General features: G+C 45.3%; 8 protein-coding genes across 8 annotated transcripts; 5 read left to right on the top strand and 3 right to left on the bottom strand.

Moving 5' to 3' along the window:
* Window positions 1-6,212: 6,212 nt before the first annotated feature.
* On the top strand, window positions 6,213-6,707 carry LOC134994302 (histone H3). The gene has a single exon (XM_063950963.1). The coding sequence runs from the start codon at window positions 6,241-6,243 to the stop codon at window positions 6,649-6,651; it is 411 nt and encodes a 136-aa protein (XP_063807033.1). The 5' UTR covers window positions 6,213-6,240; the 3' UTR covers window positions 6,652-6,707.
* Window positions 6,708-7,481: 774 nt separating this feature from the next.
* LOC134994303 (histone H2A type 1-like) lies at window positions 7,482-8,012 on the bottom strand. The gene has a single exon (XM_063950964.1). It carries the CDS (start codon window positions 7,925-7,927, stop codon window positions 7,535-7,537), a length of 393 nt encoding a protein of 130 aa, XP_063807034.1. The 5' UTR covers window positions 7,928-8,012; the 3' UTR covers window positions 7,482-7,534.
* A 202-nt stretch (window positions 8,013-8,214) lies between these two features.
* On the top strand, window positions 8,215-8,704 carry LOC134994304 (histone H2B 1.1-like). The gene has a single exon (XM_063950965.1). It carries the CDS (start codon window positions 8,273-8,275, stop codon window positions 8,651-8,653), a length of 381 nt encoding a protein of 126 aa, XP_063807035.1. The 5' UTR covers window positions 8,215-8,272; the 3' UTR covers window positions 8,654-8,704.
* A 1,417-nt stretch (window positions 8,705-10,121) lies between these two features.
* Window positions 10,122-10,433, top strand: LOC134994281 (histone H4-like). Its single transcript, XM_063950941.1, has one exon. It carries the CDS (start codon window positions 10,122-10,124, stop codon window positions 10,431-10,433), a length of 312 nt encoding a protein of 103 aa, XP_063807011.1.
* Window positions 10,434-11,688: 1,255 nt separating this feature from the next.
* On the bottom strand, window positions 11,689-12,556 carry LOC134994300 (histone H1B-like). Its single transcript, XM_063950961.1, has one exon. The coding sequence runs from the start codon at window positions 12,410-12,412 to the stop codon at window positions 11,747-11,749; it is 666 nt and encodes a 221-aa protein (XP_063807031.1). The 5' UTR covers window positions 12,413-12,556; the 3' UTR covers window positions 11,689-11,746.
* Window positions 12,557-23,817: 11,261 nt separating this feature from the next.
* LOC134994291 (histone H3) lies at window positions 23,818-24,312 on the top strand. Its single transcript, XM_063950951.1, has one exon. It carries the CDS (start codon window positions 23,846-23,848, stop codon window positions 24,254-24,256), a length of 411 nt encoding a protein of 136 aa, XP_063807021.1. The 5' UTR covers window positions 23,818-23,845; the 3' UTR covers window positions 24,257-24,312.
* A 774-nt stretch (window positions 24,313-25,086) lies between these two features.
* Window positions 25,087-25,617, bottom strand: LOC134994294 (histone H2A type 1-like). The gene has a single exon (XM_063950955.1). The coding sequence runs from the start codon at window positions 25,530-25,532 to the stop codon at window positions 25,140-25,142; it is 393 nt and encodes a 130-aa protein (XP_063807025.1). The 5' UTR covers window positions 25,533-25,617; the 3' UTR covers window positions 25,087-25,139.
* Window positions 25,618-25,837: 220 nt separating this feature from the next.
* LOC134994296 (histone H2B 1.1-like) lies at window positions 25,838-26,628 on the top strand. The gene has a single exon (XM_063950957.1). It carries the CDS (start codon window positions 25,878-25,880, stop codon window positions 26,256-26,258), a length of 381 nt encoding a protein of 126 aa, XP_063807027.1. The 5' UTR covers window positions 25,838-25,877; the 3' UTR covers window positions 26,259-26,628.
* Window positions 26,629-27,266: the final 638 nt, after the last annotated feature.

Genomic DNA, 27,266 nt, shown 5'->3' with positions numbered 1-27,266 from the left:
TGTGAGAGGAAACCGGAGTACCCGAAGGAAACCCATGCAAGTACGGGGAGAATATACAAACTCCACACAGTTAGGGCTATGGTGGGAATCGAACCCATGACCTCAGTGCTGTGAGGCAGTAATGCTAACCATTACACCATCTATACTTTTACCTTTCTCACCACCCTGGTTAACAGGGTGATGGTAGGAAACACATAGGCCAGACGAAAGTCCCATCTCACTGACAGGGCATCCATCTTCCTTGGTCCACTGCACCTAGAAGCAATTTCTTCCTGACACTGCTCCTCAGCCCTGAAGGCTGGCATCTGTTGTCAGAATTTCCCAATCTGATATCCAAAAGGGTCTCCCTTTGTCCAGATGGGCTGTCTGTAGCCACCAGGCTAATGACCTCCTTCCTTCCAGAGGAAGAATCATAGTCTGCATTTTTATTGTCTGATGACCCCATTCCACTTGGTAAGGATCCGATGTTGCAGAGGTCTTGAATGGAACTGAGCATACTCTACCATGTTGAAAATTGACACCATTAGACACATCACACACATTGCTGCGAGAATTTATACTCTTCGACAGTGTAGAAGCTCCTGGATCCTTTACTGAAGTTTGGATATTTTTCTCAGAAGTAAAATTACTCTCTGACGGCTCAAATCCAATACAGCCCCAAATGAGTCATCCGTTATGACGGAACAAAAGATGATTTTGCCCAATCTATGAGCCAACCGTGCTTCTGCAGACACTCTATTGTATGTTGCAGATGACACAGAAGCAATACCTGAGACTGTGCCAGGATAAAAAGATCGTTGAGGTATGGAAATATTCTTATCCCCTGCTGGCGGAGATAAGCTACCATAATCACCACATTTTTGGTGAATACTCTGGGGGCTGTGGCCAGACCAAATGGCAGAGCCTGAATCTGAAAATGCTGTTGGAGGATAGCGAATTTGAGATAGCGCTGATGGGACAGAGCTATAGGAACATGCAGGTAAGGATCCTGTATATCCAGGGATACCATAAAATCCCATGGTTCCATAGCCAAAATGATGGAATGTAAGGTCTCCATATGAAACCGAGGTACCCAAATGTATTTGTTCAGCATTTTTAGATTGAGTGTGAGCTGGAACGACTAGTTCAGCTTCTGGACTAAAAACAGGTTGGAGTAGAAACCCTGTCCTTGTTGTGCAGGAGGAACAGGAATGATTACTCCTGACTGAAGCAATTTCTGAACTGCCTCTTGCAAAACCCTGGCCCTCGTTTCTACCAAAGAAAGGCTGGTACAATAAAAAAAAAAAACCTTTGAGTAGGGTTTTTCCTGAAAGAAAACGCATAACTGGGATACACCGCTTCTTGCACCCAGGCATCTGTGGTAGACTGCTGCCAGATTTGTGCAAAATGAATAAGTCGGCCTCCCACCCTGGGTTCCCCCAGGTGGAGGCCCGCACCATCAGGCTGATGGCTTATCTTTTTTGTATTCTGAATCAGCTTTCCAGGTGCGTAGCTAAACTGCTCGGTGAGCGGCTAATTTTGAGGCTGATGTTTGAGAGGCAATAGTGCCCATATCTAAGGCTGCTTCTTCCAAGAATATTGCAGCCTGTTTGATATGTGTCACATGGGATTTTTGCTCTCTGGATGTCGTTGAAATTTCCCCTACCAATGCATCTTGCCAGACAGCCACTGCTTTAGCCATCCAGGCTGAGGCCATGGCTGGTCTAATGATTGCCCCAGACAGGGAAAAAAAAGTTGTTGTTTTTTAGCAAACCATCTACTCTCCTATCCGTGACATCATTTATTGATGTTGAAGGCAGAAGTAATGTAGATTTTTGCACTAAGCGAATCACATGCATATCTACTTTAGGGGCTACCTCTCTCTTTAAACAGTCCTCAGTCAGAAAAGGGTAATTGGAATTCCATTTCCTAGGAATTCTAAATTTCTTACTGGGCATAACCCAAGCCTCTTCCATAATTTCCGTCAGCTGTTCTGATCCAGGAAACTCAGTCTTACCTGTTTTGGGACGTTTAAATAAAGGTGCCTTGGATTTTAACACAGTATATGTTGATTCTTCTAAGGATAAAATGGATTTCATTGCAGTAATCAACTCAGATATGTCCACTGAGCTGAGACCTTCTTCCTCATCCTCATATTCAGAACCAGAGTGTAATGAGTCTTCGTCCTCTGATGAGTCCTCATCTGAAACATGTGTAGACTCTGAAGATGTTGTTTTGTGTCTAAATGATTTACTTACCACTGGCTTTTCAGCCTGTTTCTGTTGAGAGGCTACTGCTTCCCCTGTGCTGCACATATAATAGTGCAACCTATCACCGGTACAGAAGTTGGAATTATCCACTCAGCTATACTGGATAATGTCCTGTGCAAACATAGCCCATGGTGGATCAACTTACACCTGCATCTGCCTTGAATATTTCAAGAGACCTTGGTGAAAGCTAATACAGTTTGCATACAACCCATCTTGAACCAGATCCTGAGATGTTAACCCAGCTTTACATGACAAACATGATATGAGTGTTGGTGCTGATGTGAGTGTGTTTTCCTCACCTTTTCTGCTCTAAGACATGATAAATAATCAGACAATTTAACAGTGTAATACACAATTTGTGACTGTAATCACTTTAAAATGTGTTAAAGTGACATACAATCCGACCCTACCCTGTTTAGCACCAGCATTGAGGATCGGAGTAAACAGAGAAAACTGACAGAATTTATAGCAAAGTCAGCAATCACACTAACAGTCAGTCACAGATTATACATTAGTATAATAAGCAATATGACCACATATTCAACTACAGGTACAGTTCACGTATGTAGGAGAAACATATTACTGCATTACTTTATAAAAATGCTTTAACTGTATTCAGACGCATAGCAAAAGAAACCACAGTAATATTATCAAACTCATATGCATTATGCCCTTATCCAACTATTTGTACTCAAAGGTAGATAGAGACTTAGGGCCTAATTCAGACATGGTTGCATGCAGGCTATTTTTTGCACTGCTACGACCAGGTAATCGCCACCCACAGGGGAGGTGGGATTGCTGTGTATGGCTGCAAACGCTTGTGCAGAGAGCTGCACAAACAAAAAGTTTGTGCAGTCTCTGCACAGCTCAGGACTTGCTCACCCGCTGCAATGATCCTTGCTGGAGCTGATGTCAGGATCCCTCCATGGAAACGGCCGGACACGCATGCGTTTTCCTCAACACTCCCAGAAAACGGTGAGTTGACACCCCCGGACGGCCTCTTCCTGTCAATCTTCTTGTGTTTGCTGCTGCAAATGCTTTCTTCATTATTTTTGTCGCTGCCCAGTGATGGCCATCGCCGGCCAGCAACGCGCCTGCGCATTGCGGCCCCCACGCATGCGCTGTTCAGACCCGATCGCACGGCTGCAAATAACTACAGCATGCGATCAGGTCTGAATGACCCACTTAGTGTTTTATAGCCCCCACTCAGGAGAGCGGGATACAGGGAGACTTACCCCGCTTCCAGAATCGATAAATACGAGTGGATCCATATGCTATAAGTGTCCACCGCCGCTCCGTGAAAATATAGTGAACACAGATTGCCAAGTGAACACTGATGCACCAGTCACACAGCCGCTTCAGTTTATGGCAGGAGACTCGGAGGAAACTGGTCGTGAATCGGGGGGGGAGGGGCGACCAGGGGTGCATCCGTCTCCCCACTGCTGATCTCAAAATTAGGGATCGCAGCCTCATGCTACTCCTGGAGCCTTTGATCCCTAAGGCCTAGCACTTGTGCACTCTCGGTGGCAGCCGCGTCAGCGACTGTTTGGTAGTTTCCCCCAAAAGAGTGCGGCTGTGTCCATGTTCCCCCTCTAAGCGGAACCTATGCCTTACCTTCCTCCCGTGCTCCGGCCACAGCCTGGTAACGTCTGCTGGACTTGCTAGTTTTATCCGACACAGACGCCCGCCGAAACAGCACTGTACTCGTGGGTAAGCGTTGTCGCGACTCGGCGGGGAGTAGTTGGAGTGACTCTTTCTAAGGTACGTATAAGACGCTGTTTAGAAAGATCACTCAGAAAAAAATAGTAAGACTATAAAAATAAAGTAAAAAAGCTTATGGCTGCCAAAAACCAGCAGCCCTTAGACCATGGTCCGGCTCCTGCCTCACCAAACTAAAAACTGATTTGCCTGAGCCAGGTGGCAGGTATATATAGACGGGCCCACTGCGTACTGGGAGCCCAGAAAGCTTTGACCGATTGGTGCAAGATCCGCTGTCGCTCATCCATATCCCAATGTATCCTGTGGATACCCTGTGGACCCTGCAGGAGAAAGTGGCCATTTTTCAGGCCAAGTAGATTAAGCATGACAACCATTTTCGGTTGCCTAGCAATTTCTAGTAACCATGGCAACGGCGGCCATTTTGCTGGCAAAGTTTAAGGAGCAAGACAACCAGTTTCTGTTCCTAAACAGTTTTGCTTGTTTCATTTCTACTCATATTGTACAGTGTAATCCAGGCATGTCCCAACTGCGGCCCTCCAGCTGTTGAGAAACTACACTTTCCAGCATGCCCTGACACAGCTTTAGCATTCTCTGACAGCAAGACTGTGTCGGGGCATGCTGGGATATGTAGTTTCACAACAGCTGGAGGGCCTCAGTTTGGACATGCCTGGTGTAATCCTTTTGACTCTTTATTTTACACCAGTGATGTAAAAGTGTGTGGAAATATAGAAATGGTCGTGTGAACATTTCCTAAATATTTCACAAGGTTTCTCAACAGTTTACTAAAATGTAATTACCCACCGCTCTAAGAAATAAATGCCGTCTGTCCTCCAGTGATGGTAGCACATGCAAGGGGTCCAATAGGTAAGCCAGTAGCCCCTAAGCATCCCACCTGGCACCATGTAGGAGGTAATCACCAATCACCATCTGCCTTAGTATGGATTATTCATTTATAATATTCTCTTCCCTTAGTACTAACTAAATCTCAGTAATAGGTATAGAATTGCATGAGGAGTAATGGACAGTAGCACACCCAACCCCTACACAGATAGAATAAAAGGAGGAGCACTCACTGTAGGTATTCTGTAGTGCACCATAGCATAGTGAGTCATTATTATGACATTACATTTTTATTCTTAATTCCCATACATTCAGGTCACTGAATGTGCATTGTGCTCATAGCAATATAATCCCATATAAGAGTTTTAAACTCGATTGAACATAATAAAATACACCTTTTGCCAATTCTTAAACAAACAACCCCTTATTTTTTGTTTGTTTGTTTGTTTGTTTGTTTTTATAAATGGGAAATGAAACTTAACTCATTAAATATGCATTTATAATAATTCAGCTATACAAAAAGAAAAAGTGATTCACTTGTATCTGATTGTTATTTCCACCAATAGCCCATTCATTGCAAACCCTTACACTATCTAGACAAATGTCCTCCTGTGTTCTCCATGTATTGTACTTTGTCTTTCTCAGATTAATGAGATTTGGCTTGTGGTTTTATTTGATACTTTGGTATTGATAGTATCTACTGATGTATTCATAGAATAGTAACAATAGTGTAACACTACTTACTGTTTCACATTAGTATCACATCGTCCCCAATGCAGGCAGAAGATCTGATTATTCTCCGTTCTAAAGCTTCTCATAATATGATAATTGAGATCTACCAGATAAATGTATTCTTAATGCTGTAATATGCAAATGACTATCGTATCGTGAATGTTACTTGGTAAGCAGACATATTAATCGCTGATGTTTTTACTGCAGACATATACTGTGATCTCCCGGACAGTAGAGAGCACAGCTGGTGAGGCACATCTGTCCCCATACGTACTATTCCCGCCGACGGTAGCTATTCACAGTACTGTATGTAATAAGGTTTCTATTTCAAGACTCTTTAGACTTGAGGCTTGTATCACTGCTATGTGTGTGTGTGTGTGTGTGTGTGTGTGTGTGTGTGTGTTTTGATTGTCTCCCCTGGCTAGAATGCCAGCATAGACTTCCCGGAATACAGCAATCCTTCTGGCTGAAACGTGATAAAACCTCTAATGGAGACTGATTTTGTTGCCGCACCCGGGAGAAACCCTAAAGTCTTGGAGGGCTTTTTGAAAAGTACTATGCATATGCCTAAGCCAATCAGGATGAAAGGCGCCTTTAACTCATCCAATGACAGCGCAGCACAGTGCATAAATAGAGATGCTAGCGGCTGCTTTCTATATGTATTCGTCTTTTTGCCTTTAGACGTGTTTCGTGAGGAGAGATGGCCAGGACCAAGCAGACCGCCCGCAAATCTACCGGAGGTAAAGCTCCCCGCAAGCAGCTGGCAACCAAGGCTGCTCGGAAAAGCGCCCCAGCTACCGGCGGCGTGAAGAAGCCTCACCGCTACCGTCCCGGGACTGTTGCTCTCAGAGAGATCCGCCGCTACCAGAAATCCACCGAGCTGCTGATCCGCAAGCTGCCCTTCCAGCGATTGGTGCGTGAGATCGCCCAAGACTTCAAGACCGACCTGCGCTTCCAGAGCTCTGCCGTTATGGCCCTACAAGAGGCCAGTGAGGCTTATCTGGTGGGGCTGTTCGAGGACACCAACCTGTGCGCCATCCACGCCAAGAGGGTAACCATCATGCCCAAAGACATCCAGCTAGCCCGCAGAATCCGAGGGGAGAGGGCATAGACACTCGGCACTCCTATACACGCAGCAACACAAAGGCTCTTTTCAGAGCCACCAAATCCTTCTAAACCAGCTGAAGCATAAGTTACACAATGGTGTTTAATTGGACGGATACCACCTCCTTTAGCTCTGCCCAGGCTCCTCGTAGTTAGTAGCCACAAAGCTCACGGCCTATATCCCTTAATTACCCGCACCTTCCTTCCAGCTTGCCGCTGCCCTGGAACAGTGGCGGGAGCCTCCTCAATTCAGCGTGCAGTCAGGGCACAGGGGGCTACTAGTCTTCACCATGAAAGGTTAGAGTTGATCAAGTGTAAGGGAACGTTTTAATAAGGCTCCATGAGCACTTTTCTATGGAAGTAAATGCCTGTAAGGCGGCTCTTTATAGAGTCCTCTACCGAGGAACTTGCCCTACACATCTAGTACCTCCCTTAATGAATCTGGGGGTCAAGCATTTAGCCGTGCAGCTCCGATTCTATGGAACTCACATCCCCGCATAGCTCGAGAGGCCCCCGCTCTAGAATCTTTCATACACACTCATCACTCTCTAAATGTCCATTTAGTATCTCCTGCATAGCTTCCCTGCGCTCCACGGTTTCTGTGCTGTATTGTATTAATTTAATTTGTTTAGCGCTATAAGTCCTATTGCAGAAAGAACATTATGGAAATAACATTGTTATGTCTGCGCTCTACTGCTTGTTACACGCAAGGGTCTGATTTACTTCCCGTCAGAAGCACAACGCCAAGTACGATACTCGCACCTTTCCCGCTAAACAGCGGGCTACTTACTCCCACATGTACAGCATATCATGAATCAGCTCTTTGGGGTCAGGGTGGGTGGCTCTGAAAAGAGCCTTTGTGTTGCGGGGACAAGTATCTAGCAGTGAAATCACTTGCTCTTAGCTGGTTTGTGGCTCTCGGTCTTCTTGGGCAGCAGCACGGCCTGGATGTTGGGCAGAACGCCTCCCTGGGCGATGGTCACCCCACCGAGCAGTTTATTGAGCTCTTCGTCGTTGCGCACAGCCAGCTGCAGGTGGCGGGGGATGATGCGGGTCTTCTTGTTGTCGCGGGCGGCGTTTCCGGCAAGCTCAAGAATCTCAGCCGTCAGGTACTCCAGTACTGCGGCCAGATACACCGGGGCACCGGCTCCCACACGCTCCGCATAGTTTCCCTTCCTCAGCAGACGGTGAACTCGACCGACTGGGAACTGGAGACCGGCCCGGGATGAGCGAGTCTTTGCCTTAGCACGGGTCTTGCCGCCTTGTTTCCCTCTTCCAGACATGCTTGCGAGGTTCAATGAGATAAAAGAGTCTCTCTTTCAACAGAAACACTGAGAGAAATGTCTCTAAAACACCGCCCTCCTCTTACATATATACTCAGAAGCGACATGCTGCTTGCTCTGTGATTGGTCTGCTTACAAGCTAAACAATGCAGCTCAACTTCATCCACAGACCAATCCGCAAAAAGAAGAGTGGGGTTACGATGCCTACCAGTGTCACATGACACTTCTACCCAATAGTGTAGCTTGCATTGGTGATGCCTCGTTTGCATAAGCTGCCTATAAATAAAACAGATGTGTGAGATGACCGCACAGATTTTCTACATTGTGTCGAAGAGATCCTAAAGAATGCCTGATCCAGCAAAGTCTGCTCCGGCGCCTAAGAAAGGCTCTAAGAAAGCGGTGACCAAGACCCAGAAGAAGGATGGGAAGAAGCGTAGGAAGAGCAGGAAGGAGAGTTACGCCATTTACGTCTACAAGGTGCTGAAGCAGGTGCACCCTGACACCGGCATCTCCTCCAAGGCTATGGGCATCATGAACTCCTTTGTCAATGACATCTTTGAGCGCATTGCTGGGGAAGCTTCTCGCCTGGCTCATTACAACAAGCGCTCGACCATCACCTCCCGGGAGATCCAGACCGCCGTACGCTTGCTGCTGCCGGGAGAGCTGGCCAAGCACGCCGTGTCCGAGGGCACCAAGGCTGTTACCAAGTACACCAGCGCCAAGTAATCACCCCCTTCTCTGACCCACATCAACACAAAGGCTCTTCTAAGAGCCACCCACCTCCTCTCTAATCGGGCTGAAACTATGATGGGTATTATATGTGCTACTTGCAAATCTGCCTTATTGTATCTCCGCTTCCATGAACTGTATATTCACTTCCAAACTAAAGCGGGGTCATATAGTCATCATATTACAGATGTCAGCATTAGTGCTTACATAAAGCAATCCATAGAGCAGTGACTGCCCGTGTAGCTGCTGCAGAACTAGAGAATTATTGTATCTTATTCCAATGTTACAAAGTATCAGTAGATTGTAGCAATTGGTCCCGTTGTTCGTATCACTTTGAATCTCCTATAAACACAGTTGCTAAAAGGTTGTTTGTCTTTCAAGATGCCCTGTGTAGAATGCTATTGTTACTGTATCACTGCACGTGTAACACCGGGATCCAATCTCCGGTATCACTGCAGGTATATTGCACCGAATCCATTATAAGACATCAGGTTCCGTTTAGCTGCATTTAATGAAAGGAGATCTTTATGATCGCACAATACAATGCTGGCTTAGGTACACGTGCCAGCTGTGCTCCCTATAGTAACAGAGATACAGGGGGTGGCTGAGCAGCAGTGTTCCGGAGCGGGACTGGCTGAGTGCAGTATCAGCGGCGCTCATTATTACAGGGAGAAGAGAGACCGAAGCGCAGAGCTGACACTCAGACCGAGCCCGGGACAGACGTTACACTGACCAGCCAGAAGCGGCATGTCATTGGAGTGATTTTGTTTTGTCCCGCCGAAATCTGTTCGGCTCATTGGTCCATTTTGAATTTTCATCCTCCAATCCCAATGAGGTTGTGCAAGTCACTTATTATATACCTATTATTTATCTGGACAATATATAATAATGGATATTAAAACGGTTAAATTCTAAATGTTTTTTTTTTTTACTTCAATAAAAATAAGTCTATGAACAACAGTGTGCTAAATAAAGAAATCTATTATATAAAATAAATTATAGTGCAGTGCTAATAAATATATATATATATATATATATATATATATATATATATATATTTATTATACTTTATGCTGTCCTATATTTATGACATTTCATTTTTTCTGATTTGCTATTTCTCAGTCGTCATCTATATCATCTGTTATGAGCCTTATATCAAATGTTGGGACGTTGATAAGAATGGGACTCAGTATGGATAATATTACATTGTATCTTAGGTTGAATATTATGTTGTACCAAGTACAGGAATTGTATGGGAAAAAAGATCTTAGCTAAGTGTAACTTTATATTGCGTATACATCTTATGCCCCTAATCTGATGGTAAGGCAGTGACTTTTTAACATCTAATTATAGCCATGACTCCGCCTCTCAAAGTGCTCAGTCACCCATCAGGTCCGCTTACCTCTTTCTAAAGAGCAACCGAAAATGGGTTGCCTCATATTTCTTTGTCGTTAGCTATTGAATAATGTCTGGAAGAGGTAAAGGAGGTAAGGGGCTCGGAAAAGGAGGCGCTAAGCGCCATAGGAAGGTGCTGCGGGACAACATCCAGGGCATCACCAAGCCTGCCATCCGCCGCCTTGCCCGGAGAGGAGGCGTGAAGCGTATCTCCGGCCTCATCTACGAGGAGACCCGCGGGGTGCTGAAGGTGTTTCTGGAGAACGTGATCCGGGACGCCGTCGCCTACACCGAGCACGCCAAGAGGAAGACGGTCACCGCTATGGATGTGGTCTATGCTCTCAAGCGCCAGGGCCGCACTCTGTATGGCTTCGGAGGCTAAACACCGAGGCGCATCTAATACCATCACCCGCACACAAAGGCCCTTTTCAGGGCCGCCCATCTCTTCTACGAAAGATCTGTAACCCAACGTCTCTGTGTAGTGCTGTACTCTGACTATAAGCCGGGTCCTAGTACTTAATCGTTCCCTCACATTAGGCACACCGCTAGTGGTTGCTGTCTTTATTTGGAGTGATGATGAAAGGACCGGGCCAGTATTTTAGTGAGCTTATGCCCAAGCTGGCCACTACTAATGTGTAATGTTTATGAATTCTTGCAGTGGGTGAGACGTGAGTAGATTTGTCCTAGAGGTACCGCCATGATCCTTTGTTTCGAAGATGGCACAACACACTGTCGGTGGCTGACTAGTTCTAAGCTGTTGAACACAAGTTTTTTTTTATGAAGGACAAACTAAGTATTCACTAGGAAATCCATGTTCTCTTACAGCTTAGCTTATCGGCGGAGTTTTTGAAAAATGTAACCGCTCTTCTTTAAACCAATCGGTGGAGGGGGACATGCTTACTTCTACCAATCAGCGCAGCTCAGCTTATATGCAAATTTGATGAAAGCAGCCAGGTTACATAATTCATTTTTTGGGGGGACAATGCCTGGGAGAGGTAAGGGGCTCGGGAAAGGAGGCACCAAGCGCTGCAGGACTACATATCATCCAGGGCACCACACAGCCTGCCACCCGCCGCCTAGTCCATAGAGGGGTCCTGCAGGCTTTGAACGTTAATTAACTAATTTAAGGGTCTCCTACATTAATCCAGAAACGAGCTATAGGAACAGGGGCTGTATTTTCAAGGGAGGCATTTTTTTTTTGTAGCAAACAATTATACCTTGTCCGGGTACCTCGCAGTCTGTACATCACCGGGAATGGCGTGCAGAACACGCGGTGCTGTTCCTTACACCAGACTGTACGACCAAGTACACATAAAACAACCATTCAGCTACTACGGGCGGCTGGAGATAGAAGAACCCGACACTTTAGTGTATACGTTCCCGATCTATCTGCAGATTTAACAGATAACTGCATTTAGTCCCGCTCCCCTGCATATCCCACTTATGCAGTGACTGCATGGGGCAGAGTAGATGGGCCAAGTGGTCCATATCCTGCTATCAAGAGCTATGTTTCTAGAACTGATGTGTAAGGGACAAACTAGATATTTCTGCCACATGTAGCGACTTCTTCACTACAGTTTTTATTTAGTCCCCCAATAGATCACATCGTGCGCCTACAGCTCTGCCGAGACAGGGTGGGTGGCTCTGAAAAGAGCCTTTGGGGGATAACAAGGAAGAGAGGCTGCGGCTTTACAATCACTTCTTGGCCGCAGCTTTCTTAGGCTTAGCTGCCTTCTTGGCCGGGCTTTTTGTGGCTTTTGGCTTCGCGGCCTTCTTGGCCGGACTCTTGGCAGCTTTGGGCTTCGCCGCCTTCTTGGCGGGACTCTTGGCCGCCTTCTTAGGCTTCACGGCTATAGGCTTCTTTGGGCTTTTGGCAGCAGCCGCTGTAGCGGGTTTCTTCACCTTTTTCGGGGTCTTGGCTGCACTCGGAGCCTTCTTGGGCTTCTTCGGGGATTTGGCCACTTTCTTCGCTGCAGGTTTCTTGGGCTTCAGGGACTTCTGGGCGGCCTTCTTGCTTTCCACTTGTTTCTTATTGAGCTTGAAGGAGCCGGAAGCGCCGGTACCTTTCACCTGGGTGAGAGTTCCTTTGGTCACTAATCCTTTCACCCCCACTTTGATGCGGCTGTTGTTCCTCTCCACATCGTAGCCTCCGGCAGCCAGAGCCTTCTTCAGGGCGGCAAGAGAAACCCCGCTGCGCTCTTTAGAGGCGGCCACGGCTTTTACGATCAGCTCGGAGACGCTGGGTCCAGAAGACTTGCCGCTCTTCTTTGCTCTTCCAGCAGCTTTCTTCGGCTGCCTCTTCTTTTTGGCTGCGACCTCTGATGGAGGAACAGCGGCGGCGACGGGGGCAGTTTCCGCCATGTTTGCAGAACTTAACTTTAATCAATAATACTACAACGCCCGGTGTTGACTCACGTCTTTTATATACACTGCCGGCTGTGCTGTGATTGGCTGCCGAGAGTGAGGTGTTCTGTGCTCCCATTGGCGGAATGAGCAGCCGTGTAAACTCTTCCCTGTCTGAGTGTACGGGGGAATCTGCTCTCACCTTGTGTTTCCCTAGCGCAGAAAAACAGTCTTTTATAGGGCATGAGGTGAGCGGCGAGCTGGCTCTCTGCACCACACCAGTACTCCAAGGTCTCCCCTAACCCTTTACTGTCATTGCTAGCCTATGCGCTGTGAAGAGTGCCGGGAATAGCCCCTGTCAGCTCACCTAGACCAGGCATGATCTGGCTGGCGTGTAATACATCTTTTCTGCGAAGCGAAAAATGTCTCATCGGGCACTTTTCTCTCCTCCAGGCACTACACCGAACAAAGGTGGCTGGGGCATAATCAGTGCAGAGGATGCCGCATTTTGAAAGACATAAAGGTGATGTGTGGGATGCTGTACACCCGGATGGATAGCACAGGCAGGTTGCCCCACAAGGTATTGGCACTCCTGTCTGGGAACTCTAGTTACTTTGACTAAATAAATAAAAGAAAGATATCTGGCGTGCATAATCAGCTTCAGAATAATCCTGCCGGCCTGAGATTCTCCATGTCCTGAAAAATGCTGGTGGCGTTTTCTCCACATGTTCTTATAATGATCCATATAGACATTGATGCATATCTATGCATCTTAAGTGTGTCAGTAGGTGGGCTATGGGGTCCCGTTCCCATTGATAGGAGACTGATATTTTTAAAAGAGGACATGGGAGCAATAGGGTGAGACCATAGGACTAAAGGGTACAATATCTGGAGACGGGAGAAATAAGGAGACGAGGAGTGGGAGATCAGAGGAGCAAAAGGAACAACAGAGGGAATCGGTATGAATAGTGATACAAATAAAAGGAGACAGTAATAATATGGAGAATAATAAGGGTACAGAGGGAAAAATGGAGAGGCAGAAATATGGGGATACATAAGGGGACCTCTAAGGGTAGTGGCAGGTGGAAGGAATGGATGAAAGGAAGAGAAACAGGGGGAAAATAAAGGTGAATGGGTAAAGATGGCAACAGGAAACAAACGGGGAGATGGGAGAGACAAGGGGAAAATCGGGGGAGACGTGATGGAACACGGGGGAGGAAAAGGAAGAACAAATAGGAGAAGATAGGAAGATGTTGAAGAATTATATGCTCACAATAGTTATGCGGAATAAAATTTAAATGACGTAGCTTGTTAAAAAATAACTAGCTGAGAGGAGAGGATCGACATTGAGGAATGGAAGGCAAATGGAGATGGAAGCGGGTTCTTGAAAAATACCGATGACTACTAACTGGAGGGCGTGTGCCAGCAGCAAGTACCATCCAGGTCTCACTCTCTTCCCCAACCCATGATTGCATGCTGGAGTTGTGATCTAGAGCATTGAGAGTCTCCAGAGCAGGTAGGGAGAACACGGAGCTAGACCTGGGCCACTACTAGGGATTTCTGGGGCCCCAAGGATGGTAGAAACAAAATAGAAATAAAAGCTGACCCATAAAAATATATTTTTTTCAATACTTTTAATGTTTATTTTTTTCAAGAACATGTAAAATGGATATAAAAATAAATAAATATATCTGCATAAAGAAAAAGACAGTAACTAAAATAGAACAATAAGTGGTTGATTTTACGTACAGGGACTATTGTATCTGAAATTAGTCTCCACTGAGCAGATGAAAATCCCCTTTGTACAATCCACATACAGTACACAGCAGCTTTATATTCTCTTCATGCAGTTTCCCGGATACATAAGCTTTAGCTTGTGGTCTAAGTTGATACTTTCACAGATTGTATCCAAATGTTTCAATGGAATAGTTACAATTGAATAATACTGTTTCCCATTAGTATCATATCGTTTCACACACGCAGAAGTTCTGTTCATACTCCATTCTAAAGCTACCGTACGGTAGCGATGACCTAATATGACCTAATATGATTAATGTATTAACGTTTTAAAAATGAAATCATCATTATTATTTTATGCCATAGACAGTGTTTTTGACATATGTAGTTGTGACTTTTCTTATTTTTATTTTTATGTATATCTGCATTCATATTAATATCTCCCTGGAATTAGTGAGTATAGTTTGCAAGTACATACAATGGTATTTACTGTTTCCTATTAGTATAATAGTTTCCAGCACATTCCGAATTTCTGATTATACTCAGATTTAAAGCTTCTCAGAGGCAGTACGGATGGTGTAATGGTTAGCATTACTTCCTCACAGCACTGAGGTCATTAGTTTGATTCCCACCATGGCTCTACTGTAACTGTGTGGAGTTTGTATATTCTCCCTGTATTTGCATGGGTTTCCTACGGGTACTCCAGTTTTCTCCCACAATCCAAAAATATAATTAATTGAGTCCCAATAAAAATTGTTTAAGTGGTGCATGTGGTAGGGAATATATATTGTAAGCTCCACTGGGGCAGGGACTGATGTGAATGCATGTAGTGTAGTGATGTAGTGCAGTGGATAGGGGAATGTAGTGCAGTAATGAGGTGTTATGATAAAGTGCAATGTGTGGGGACACACAGGGGGGAATGTAGTGAAACACGCCGCTGATGGGGTATGTGACTCAGAGGGCATTTGGATCACATAGGGGGATGTTGTCCAAAATATCCCTCTTTTTTCTAAATTTTTGATAATGTGATTATTTTAGTCTTAGGGGTTTTTTTTTTATATTTTTATTTTATTATTATTAATATTACTATTGTTATTATTAATAATAACATTTTTTATAAACACATTTTGGGGAGGGGAATCACTGCTTTTTCCCTGGTGGCGAAAATCCTAGTTTCGGCCATACCCTTAGTAATAGGCTTCATGCTGCCCAATACCGTTACATCAGTATGAGACATTAAACCGTTTTTTCCAGTACCAGGGCCTTTGCTTTGTATAGATTCCCCAAGAACAAGCCCCAAAACTCGGGGAAACTGTTCCTCTTTTCACCTGGGTGGCTCCATACCAGCTGGGAAAGTGCTCCAGGGAAGTTGCCTAGCAATGTCCGATAATTATGGCAATGCTGGCCATTTTGAAGGCCAAGTAGTCTAAACATTGAACCAGTTTCAGTTCCCTAGCAATGTCGGGTAACCATGGCAACAGTGGCCATTTTGATGGCAAATTTGATTTAAGCATGACAACCAGTTTCTGTTCCCTGGCAACAGTTCGGCAACCATAGCAACATATACGTTATGGTAAGAACTTACCATTGATAACAGTATTTTTCCTAAATCCACAAGTTTCACAGGATACATTGTTATATGGTTGAGCGACAGCGGTTCTTACACTAATCGGTCAAAGCTTTTTGGCCTCCCAGCATGCAGTGGACCCGTCCATATATCCTCGCCTCCTGGGTCAGGTAAATCAGTTGTTTTCCAAAGCTTAAGGCAGGAGCATCATGTAGAGCACTAATCAGGCGAGAAGACCACACATGCACAACCTCCCACCCTTCCGTACAAGAGGGAAGAGTTTAGTGAGTAAAAGGATCCTCAAATCAGGTGCGTCAAGGTGGGATATCTGTGGACATAGGAGAAATACTGTTATCAATGGTAACTTATTACCATAACTTATATTTCTCCTGCAGGGTCCACAGGGTATCTACAGGATACATTGGGATGTCCCAAAGCAATTTAGTGGTGGCAACGCTCCTGATTAGACAGGAGAATGCTTGGCCCAAATTCAGCATCCTGAGAGGCAAAGGTATCCACAAGCAAAATGTCTAATGAATGTGTTAATGGAAGACCATGTGGCTATCTTACATATCTGTTCTGCTGAAGCACCATGCTGTGCTGTCCATGATGGACCTACTTTACGAGTAGAGTGAGCAGAGACATTATCCGGAAACAGGAGATCAGCCTTCGAATATGCTTCTGAAATCGTCATCCAAAGCCACCTCGCCAGTGTCTGCTTACCAGCAGGCCACCCTCTCCTATGAAATCCGTAGAGAACAAAGAGATAATCTGTCTTTCTGATAGCACTGGTACGATCTACGTAGATCCTTAAGGCATGGACAATTTCCAACGATGCATCTCCCGCAGATAGGTCTGGCCCCTGGAAAGCCGGGACTACAATTTCTTTGTAAAGGTGGAATTTAGACACCACCTTAGGAAGATACCCAGATTTAGTTCTGAGAACCGATCTATCTGGATAAAAAATGAGAAATGGAGGACAAAATAATAATGCGCCAAATGCTGAAACTCTTCGAGCTGAAGCCATAGCCAGAAGAAAGAGAACCTTAGCTGTCAACCATTTAAAATCTACTCTTTTAAGTGGTTCAAATGAGGAAACTTGAAGGGCCTTTAGAACTAAACTTAGATCCCAAGGCACTGTAGGAGGAACAGAGGGACGTTGAATGTGCAGCATTACCTGGAAAAAAGTGTGCCCATTCTGTAGGTTGGCAATTTTCTTTTGGAACCATACAGTTAGTGCTGACACCTGCACTCTCAAAGAAGCCACCCTTAAACCAGAAGGAATGCTAGGATTCTGGAAATTCTGAAAGACCTGGGGTCAAGTTTCCGTTCACTGCACCATTGAATATAGGCTTGCCATATTATGTGATAAATGCGAGCTGAGGAGGTTTTCCTTGCTCTAAGCATTGTTTGAATTACCTGTTGAGAGAATCCTTTTGACTTCAGGATGGAGGTCTCAAGAGCCACGCCATCAAAGACAGTCAATCCAGATGTCTGTGATGGCAAGGCCCCTGAATCAGTAGATCTGGATGTTGAGGTAGTAGGAATAGAGCATCCATCGACATCCTCTGCAGATCTGTGCACCAATGTTTTATGGGCCAAGCCGGAGCTATTAGTATAACGGCACTTTTCCTTTTTATTATTATTATTATTATTATTACTACCGCCACCAGTTTTTTATATAGTGTACACATATTATTATTATTATTATTATTATTATTATTACCAGTTATTTATATATTATACATATATTTTGCAGTGCTTTACAGAGCATATTTAGCCATATACATCAGTCCCTGCCCCAGTGGAGCTTGCAATCTATAAACCCTATCACATGTACACACAGACACACATTCACACTAGGGTTATTTTTTTTCTTTGTTGGAAGCCAATTAACCTACCAGTATATTTTTGGATTGTGAGAGGAAACCGGAGTACCCGAAGGAAACCCATGCAAGTACGGGGAGAATATACAAACTCCACACAGTTAGGGCTATGGTGGGAATCGAACCCATGACCTCAGTGCTGTGAGGCAGTAATGCTAACCATTACACCATCCATACTTTTACCTTTCTCACCACCCTGGTTAACAGGGTGATGGTAGGAAACACATAGGCCAGACGAAAGTCCCATCTCACTGACAGGGCATCCATCTTCCTTGGTCCACTGCACCTAGAAGCAATTTCTTCCTGACACTGCTCCTCAGCCCTGAAGGCTGGCATCTGTTGTCAGAATTTCCCAATCTGATATCCAAAAGGGTCTCCCTTTGTCCAGATGGGCTGTCTGTAGCCACCAGGCTAATGACCTCCTTCCTTCCAGAGGAAGAATCATAGTCTGCATTTTTATTGTCTGATGACCCCATTCCACTTGGTAAGGATCCGATGTTGCAGAGGTCTTGAATGGAACTGAGCATACTCTACCATGTTGAAAATTGACACCATTAGACACATCACACACATTGCTGCGAGAATTTATACTCTTCGACAGTGTAGAAGCTCCTGGATCCTTTACTGAAGTTTGGATATTTTTCTCAGAAGTAAAATTACTCTCTGACGGCTCAAATCCAATACAGCCCCAAATGAGTCATCCGTTATGACGGAACAAAAGATGATTTTGCCCAATCTATGAGCCAACCGTGCTTCTGCAGACACTCTATTGTATGTTGCAGATGACACAGAAGCAATACCTGAGACTGTGCCAGGATAAAAAGATCGTTGAGGTATGGAAATATTCTTATCCCCTGCTGGCGGAGATAAGCTACCATAATCACCACATTTTTGGTGAATACTCTGGGGGCTGTGGCCAGACCAAATGGCAGAGCCTGAATCTGAAAATGCTGTTGGAGGATAGCGAATTTGAGATAGCGCTGATGGGACAGAGCTATAGGAACATGCAGGTAAGGATCCTGTATATCCAGGGATACCATAAAATCCCATGGTTCCATAGCCAAAATGATGGAATGTAAGGTCTCCATATGAAACCGAGGTACCCAAATGTATTTGTTCAGCATTTTTAGATTGAGTGTGAGCTGGAACGACTAGTTCAGCTTCTGGACTAAAAACAGGTTGGAGTAGAAACCCTGTCCTTGTTGTGCAGGAGGAACAGGAATGATTACTCCTGACTGAAGCAATTTCTGAACTGCCTCTTGCAAAACCCTGGCCCTCGTTTCTACCAAAGAAAGGCTGGTACAATAAAAAAAAAAAACCTTTGAGTAGGGTTTTTCCTGAAAGAAAACGCATAACTGGGATACACCGCTTCTTGCACCCAGGCATCTGTGGTAGACTGCTGCCAGATTTGTGCAAAATGAATAAGTCGGCCTCCCACCCTGGGTTCCCCCAGGTGGAGGCCCGCACCATCAGGCTGATGGCTTATCTTTTTTGTATTCTGAATCAGCTTTCCAGGTGCGTAGCTAAACTGCTCGGTGAGCGGCTAATTTTGAGGCTGATGTTTGAGAGGCAATAGTGCCCATATCTAAGGCTGCTTCTTCCAAGAATATTGCAGCCTGTTTGATATGTGTCACATGGGATTTTTGCTCTCTGGATGTCGTTGAAATTTCCCCTACCAATGCATCTTGCCAGACAGCCACTGCTTTAGCCATCCAGGCTGAGGCCATGGCTGGTCTAATGATTGCCCCAGACAGGGAAAAAAAAGTTGTTGTTTTTTAGCAAACCATCTACTCTCCTATCCGTGACATCATTTATTGATGTTGAAGGCAGAAGTAATGTAGATTTTTGCACTAAGCGAATCACATGCATATCTACTTTAGGGGCTACCTCTCTCTTTAAACAGTCCTCAGTCAGAAAAGGGTAATTGGAATTCCATTTCCTAGGAATTCTAAATTTCTTACTGGGCATAACCCATGCCTCTTCCATAATTTCCGTCAGCTGTTCTGATCCAGGAAACTCAGTCTTACCTGTTTTGGGACGTTTAAATAAAGGTGCCTTGGATTTTAACACAGTATATGTTGATTCTTCTAAGGATAAAATGGATTTCATTGCAGTAATCAACTCAGATATGTCCACTGAGCTGAGACCTTCTTCCTCATCCTCATATTCAGAACCAGAGTGTAATGAGTCTTCGTCCTCTGATGAGTCCTCATCTGAAACATGTGTAGACTCTGAAGATGTTGTTTTGTGTCTAAATGATTTACTTACCACTGGCTTTTCAGCCTGTTTCTGTTGAGAGGCTACTGCTTCCCCTGTGCTGCACATATAATAGTGCAACCTATCACCGGTACAGAAGTTGGAATTATCCACTCAGCTATACTGGATAATGTCCTGTGCAAACATAGCCCATGGTGGATCAACTTACACCTGCATCTGCCTTGAATATTTCAAGAGACCTTGGTGAAAGCTAATACAGTTTGCATACAACCCATCTTGAACCAGATCCTGAGATGTTAACCCAGCTTTACATGACAAACATGATATGAGTGTTGGTGCTGATGTGAGTGTGTTTTCCTCACCTTTTCTGCTCTAAGACATGATAAATAATCAGACAATTTAACAGTGTAATACACAATTTGTGACTGTAATCACTTTAAAATGTGTTAAAGTGACATACAATCCGACCCTACCCTGTTTAGCACCAGCATTGAGGATCGGAGTAAACAGAGAAAACTGACAGAATTTATAGCAAAGTCAGCAATCACACTAACAGTCAGTCACAGATTATACATTAGTATAATAAGCAATATGACCACATATTCAACTACAGGTACAGTTCACGTATGTAGGAGAAACATATTACTGCATTACTTTATAAAAATGCTTTAACTGTATTCAGACGCATAGCAAAAGAAACCACAGTAATATTATCAAACTCATATGCATTATGCCCTTATCCAACTATTTGTACTCAAAGGTAGATAGAGACTTAGGGCCTAATTCAGACATGGTTGCATGCAGGCTATTTTTTGCACTGCTACGACCAGGTAATCGCCACCCACAGGGGAGGTGGGATTGCTGTGTATGGCTGCAAACGCTTGTGCAGAGAGCTGCACAAACAAAAAGTTTGTGCAGTCTCTGCACAGCTCAGGACTTGCTCACCCGCTGCAATGATCCTTGCTGGAGCTGATGTCAGGATCCCTCCATGGAAACGGCCGGACACGCATGCGTTTTCCTCAACACTCCCAGAAAACGGTGAGTTGACACCCCCGGACGGCCTCTTCCTGTCAATCTTCTTGTGTTTGCTGCTGCAAATGCTTTCTTCATTATTTTTGTCGCTGCCCAGTGATGGCCATCGCCGGCCAGCAACGCGCCTGCGCATTGCGGCCCCCACGCATGCGCTGTTCAGACCCGATCGCACGGCTGCAAATAACTACAGCATGCGATCAGGTCTGAATGACCCACTTAGTGTTTTATAGCCCCCACTCAGGAGAGCGGGATACAGGGAGACTTACCCCGCTTCCAGAATCGATAAATACGAGTGGATCCATATGCTATAAGTGTCCACCGCCGCTCCGTGAAAATATAGTGAACACAGATTGCCAAGTGAACACTGATGCACCAGTCACACAGCCGCTTCAGTTTATGGCAGGAGACTCGGAGGAAACTGGTCGTGAATCGGGGGGGGAGGGGCGACCAGGGGTGCATCCGTCTCCCCACTGCTGATCTCAAAATTAGGGATCGCAGCCTCATGCTACTCCTGGAGCCTTTGATCCCTAAGGCCTAGCACTTGTGCACTCTCGGTGGCAGCCGCGTCAGCGACTGTTTGGTAGTTTCCCCCAAAAGAGTGCGGCTGTGTCCATGTTCCCCCTCTAAGCGGAACCTATGCCTTACCTTCCTCCCGTGCTCCGGCCACAGCCTGGTAACGTCTGCTGGACTTGCTAGTTTTATCCGACACAGACGCCCGCCGAAACAGCACTGTACTCGTGGGTAAGCGTTGTCGCGACTCGGCGGGGAGTAGTTGGAGTGACTCTTTCTAAGGTACGTATAAGACGCTGTTTAGAAAGATCACTCAGAAAAAAATAGTAAGACTATAAAAATAAAGTAAAAAAGCTTATGGCTGCCAAAAACTAGCAGCCCTTAGACCATGGTCCGGCTCCTGCCTCACCAAACTAAAAACTGATTTGCCTGAGCCAGGTGGCAGGTATATATAGACGGGCCCACTGCGTACTGGGAGCCCAGAAAGCTTTGACCGATTGGTGCAAGATCCGCTGTCGCTCATCCATATCCCAATGTATCCTGTGGATACCCTGTGGACCCTGCAGGAGAAAGTGGCCATTTTTCAGGCCAAGTAGATTAAGCATGACAACCATTTTCGGTTGCCTAGCAATTTCTAGTAACCATGGCAACGGCGGCCATTTTGCTGGCAAAGTTTAAGGAGCAAGACAACCAGTTTCTGTTCCTAAACAGTTTTGCTTGTTTCATTTCTACTCATATTGTACAGTGTAATCCAGGCATGTCCCAACTGCGGCCCTCCAGCTGTTGAGAAACTACACTTTCCAGCATGCCCTGACACAGCTTTAGCATTCTCTGACAGCAAGACTGTGTCGGGGCATGCTGGGATATGTAGTTTCACAACAGCTGGAGGGCCTCAGTTTGGACATGCCTGGTGTAATCCTTTTGACTCTTTATTTTACACCAGTGATGTAAAAGTGTGTGGAAATATAGAAATGGTCGTGTGAACATTTCCAAAATATTTCACAAGGTTTCTCAACAGTTTACTAAAATGTAATTACCCACCGCTCTAAGAAATAAATGCCGTCTGTCCTCCAGTGATGGTAGCACATGCAAGGGGTCCAATAGGTAAGCCAGTAGCCCCTAAGCATCCCACCTGGCACCATGTAGGAGGTAATCACCAATCACCATCTGCCTTAGTATGGATTATTCATTTATAATATTCTCTTCCCTTAGTACTAACTAAATCTCAGTAATAGGTATAGAATTGCATGAGGAGTAATGGACAGTAGCACACCCAACCCCTACACAGATAGAATAAAAGGAGGAGCACTCACTGTAGGTATTCTGTAGTGCACCATAGCATAGTGAGTCATTATTATGACATTACATTTTTATTCTTAATTCCCATACATTCAGGTCACTGAATGTGCATTGTGCTCATAGCAATATAATCCCCTATAAGAGTTTTAAACTCGATTGAACATAATAAAATACACCTTTTGCCAATTCTTAAACAAACAACCCCTTATTTTTTGTTTGTTTGTTTGTTTGTTTTTATAAATGGGAAATGAAACTTAACTCATTAAATATGCATTTATAATAATTCAGCTATACAAAAAGAAAAAGTGATTCACTTGTATCTGATTGTTATTTCCACCAATAGCCCATTCATTGCAAACCCTTACACTATCTAGACAAATGTCCTCCTGTGTTCTCCATGTATTGTACTTTGTCTTTCTCAGATTAATGAGATTTGGCTTGTGGTTTTATTTGATACTTTGGTATTGATAGTATCTACTGATGTATTCATAGAATAGTAACAATAGTGTAACACTACTTACTGTTTCACATTAGTATCACATCGTCCCCAATGCAGGCAGAAGATCTGATTATTCTCCGTTCTAAAGCTTCTCATAATATGATAATTGAGATCTACCAGATAAATGTATTCTTAATGCTGTAATATGCAAATGACTATCGTATCGTGAATGTTACTTGGTAAGCAGACATATTAATCGCTGATGTTTTTACTGCAGACATATACTGTGATCTCCCGGACAGTAGAGAGCACAGCTGGTGAGGCACATCTGTCCCCATACGTACTATTCCCGCCGACGGTAGCTATTCACAGTACTGTATGTAATAAGGTTTCTATTTCAAGACTCTTTAGACTTGAGGCTTGTATCACTGCTATGTGTGTGTGTGTGTGTGTGTGTGTGTGTGTGTTTTGATTGTCTCCCCTGGCTAGAATGCCAGCATAGACTTCCCGGAATACAGCAATCCTTCTGGCTGAAACGTGATAAAACCTCTAATGGAGACTGATTTTGTTGCCGCACCCGGGAGAAACCCTAAAGTCTTGGAGGGCTTTTTGAAAAGTACTATGCATATGCCTAAGCCAATCAGGATGAAAGGCGCCTTTAACTCATCCAATGACAGCGCAGCACAGTGCATAAATAGAGATGCTAGCGGCTGCTTTCTATATGTATTCGTCTTTTTGCCTTTAGACGTGTTTCGTGAGGAGAGATGGCCAGGACCAAGCAGACCGCCCGCAAATCTACCGGAGGTAAAGCTCCCCGCAAGCAGCTGGCAACCAAGGCTGCTCGGAAAAGCGCCCCAGCTACCGGCGGCGTGAAGAAGCCTCACCGCTACCGTCCCGGGACTGTTGCTCTCAGAGAGATCCGCCGCTACCAGAAATCCACCGAGCTGCTGATCCGCAAGCTGCCCTTCCAGCGATTGGTGCGTGAGATCGCCCAAGACTTCAAGACCGACCTGCGCTTCCAGAGCTCTGCCGTTATGGCCCTACAAGAGGCCAGTGAGGCTTATCTGGTGGGGCTGTTCGAGGACACCAACCTGTGCGCCATCCACGCCAAGAGGGTAACCATCATGCCCAAAGACATCCAGCTAGCCCGCAGAATCCGAGGGGAGAGGGCATAGACACTCGGCACTCCTATACACGCAGCAACACAAAGGCTCTTTTCAGAGCCACCAAATCCTTCTAAACCAGCTGAAGCATAAGTTACACAATGGTGTTTAATTGGACGGATACCACCTCCTTTAGCTCTGCCCAGGCTCCTCGTAGTTAGTAGCCACTAAGCTCACGGCCTATATCCCTTAATTACCCGCACCTTCCTTCCAGCTTGCCGCTGCCCTGGAACAGTGGCGGGAGCCTCCTCAATTCAGCGTGCAGTCAGGGCACAGGGGGCTACTAGTCTTCACCATGAAAGGTTAGAGTTGATCAAGTGTAAGGGAACGTTTTAATAAGGCTCCATGAGCACTTTTCTATGGAAGTAAATGCCTGTAAGGCGGCTCTTTATAGAGTCCTCTACCGAGGAACTTGCCCTACACATCTAGTACCTCCCTTAATGAATCTGGGGGTCAAGCATTTAGCCGTGCAGCTCCGATTCTATGGAACTCACATCCCCGCATAGCTCGAGAGGCCCCCGCTCTAGAATCTTTCATACACACTCATCACTCTCTAAATGTCCATTTAGTATCTCCTGCATAGCTTCCCTGCGCTCCACGGTTTCTGTGCTGTATTGTATTAATTTAATTTGTTTAGCGCTATAAGTCCTATTGCAGAAAGAACATTATGGAAATAACATTGTTATGTCTGCGCTCTACTGCTTGTTACACGCAAGGGTCTGATTTACTTCCCGTCAGAAGCACAACGCCAAGTACGATACTCGCACCTATCCCGCTAAACAGCGGGCTACTTACTCCCACATGTACAGCATATCATGAATCAGCTCTTTGGGGTCAGGGTGGGTGGCTCTGAAAAGAGCCTTTGTGTTGCGGGGACAAGTATCTAGCAGTGAAATCACTTGCTCTTAGCTGGTTTGTGGCTCTCGGTCTTCTTGGGCAGCAGCACGGCCTGGATGTTGGGCAGAACGCCTCCCTGGGCGATGGTCACCCCACCGAGCAGTTTATTGAGCTCTTCGTCGTTGCGCACAGCCAGCTGCAGGTGGCGGGGGATGATGCGGGTCTTCTTGTTGTCGCGGGCGGCGTTTCCGGCAAGCTCAAGAATCTCAGCCGTCAGGTACTCCAGTACTGCGGCCAGATACACCGGGGCACCGGCTCCCACACGCTCCGCATAGTTTCCCTTCCTCAGCAGACGGTGAACTCGACCGACTGGGAACTGGAGACCGGCCCGGGATGAGCGAGTCTTTGCCTTAGCACGGGTCTTGCCGCCTTGTTTCCCTCTTCCAGACATGCTTGCGAGGTTCAATGAGATAAAAGAGTCTCTCTTTCAACAGAAACACTGAGAGAAATGTCTCTAAAACACCGCCCTCCTCTTACATATATACTCAGAAGCGACATGCTGCTTGCTCTGTGATTGGTCTGCTTACAAGCTAAACAATGCAGCTCAACTTCATCCACAGACCAATCCGCAAAAAGAAGAGTGGGGTTACGATGCCTACCAGTGTCACATGACACTTCTACCCAATAGTGTAGCTTGCATTGGTGATGCCTCGTTTGCATAAGCTGCCTATAAATAAAACAGATGTGTGAGATGACCGCACAGATTTTCTACATTGTGTCGAAGAGAGCCTAAAGAATGCCTGATCCAGCAAAGTCTGCTCCGGCGCCTAAGAAAGGCTCTAAGAAAGCGGTGACCAAGACCCAGAAGAAGGATGGGAAGAAGCGTAGGAAGAGCAGGAAGGAGAGTTACGCCATTTACGTCTACAAGGTGCTGAAGCAGGTGCACCCTGACACCGGCATCTCCTCCAAGGCTATGGGCATCATGAACTCCTTTGTCAATGACATCTTTGAGCGCATTGCTGGGGAAGCTTCTCGCCTGGCTCATTACAACAAGCGCTCGACCATCACCTCCCGGGAGATCCAGACCGCCGTACGCTTGCTGCTGCCGGGAGAGCTGGCCAAGCACGCCGTGTCCGAGGGCACCAAGGCTGTTACCAAGTACACCAGCGCCAAGTAATCACCCCCTTCTCTGACCCACATCAACACAAAGGCTCTTCTAAGAGCCACCCACCTCCTCTCTAATCGGGCTGAAACTATGATGGGTATTATATGTGCTACTTGCAAATCTGCCTTATTGTATCTCCGCTTCCATGAACTGTATATTCACTTCCAAACTAAAGCGGGGTCATATAGTCATCATATTACAGATGTCAGCATTAGTGCTTACATAAAGCAATCCATAGAGCAGTGACTGCCCGTGTAGCTGCTGCAGAACTAGAGAATTATTGTATCTTATTCCAATGTTACAAAGTATCAGTAGATTGTAGCAATTGGTCCCGTTGTTCGTATCACTTTGAATCTCCTATAAACACAGTTGCTAAAAGGTTGTTTGTCTTTCAAGATGCCCTGTGTAGAATGCTATTGTTACTGTATCACTGCACGTGTAACACCGGGATCCAATCTCCGGTATCACTGCAGGTATATTGCACCGAATCCATTATAAGACATCAGGTTCCGTTTAGCTGCATTTAATGAAAGGAGATCTTTATGATCGCACAATACAATGCTGGCTTAGGTACACGTGCCAGCTGTGCTCCCTATAGTAACAGAGATACAGGGGGTGGCTGAGCAGCAGTGTTCCGGAGCGGGACTGGCTGAGTGCAGTATCAGCGGCGCTCATTATTACAGGGAGAAGAGAGACCGAAGCGCAGAGCTGACACTCAGACCGAGCCCGGGACAGACGTTACACTGACCAGCCAGAAGCGGCATGTCATTGGAGTGATTTTGTTTTGTTCCGCCGAAATCTGTTCGACTCATTGGTCCATTTTGAATTTTCATCCTCCAATCCCAATGAGGTTGTGCAAGTCACTTATTATATACCTATTATTTATCTGGACAATATATAATAATGGATATTAAAACGGTTAAATTCTAAATGTTTTTTTTTTTTACTTCAATAAAAATAAGTCTATGAACAACAGTGTGCTAAATAAAGTAATCTATTATATAAAATAAATTATAGTGC

Source organism: Pseudophryne corroboree, unplaced genomic scaffold (genome assembly GCF_028390025.1).
Source record: "Pseudophryne corroboree isolate aPseCor3 unplaced genomic scaffold, aPseCor3.hap2 scaffold_1294, whole genome shotgun sequence".
Lineage (NCBI taxonomy): Eukaryota > Metazoa > Chordata > Amphibia > Anura > Myobatrachidae > Pseudophryne > Pseudophryne corroboree.
This window is presented reverse-complemented; position numbering and strand designations above follow the sequence as displayed.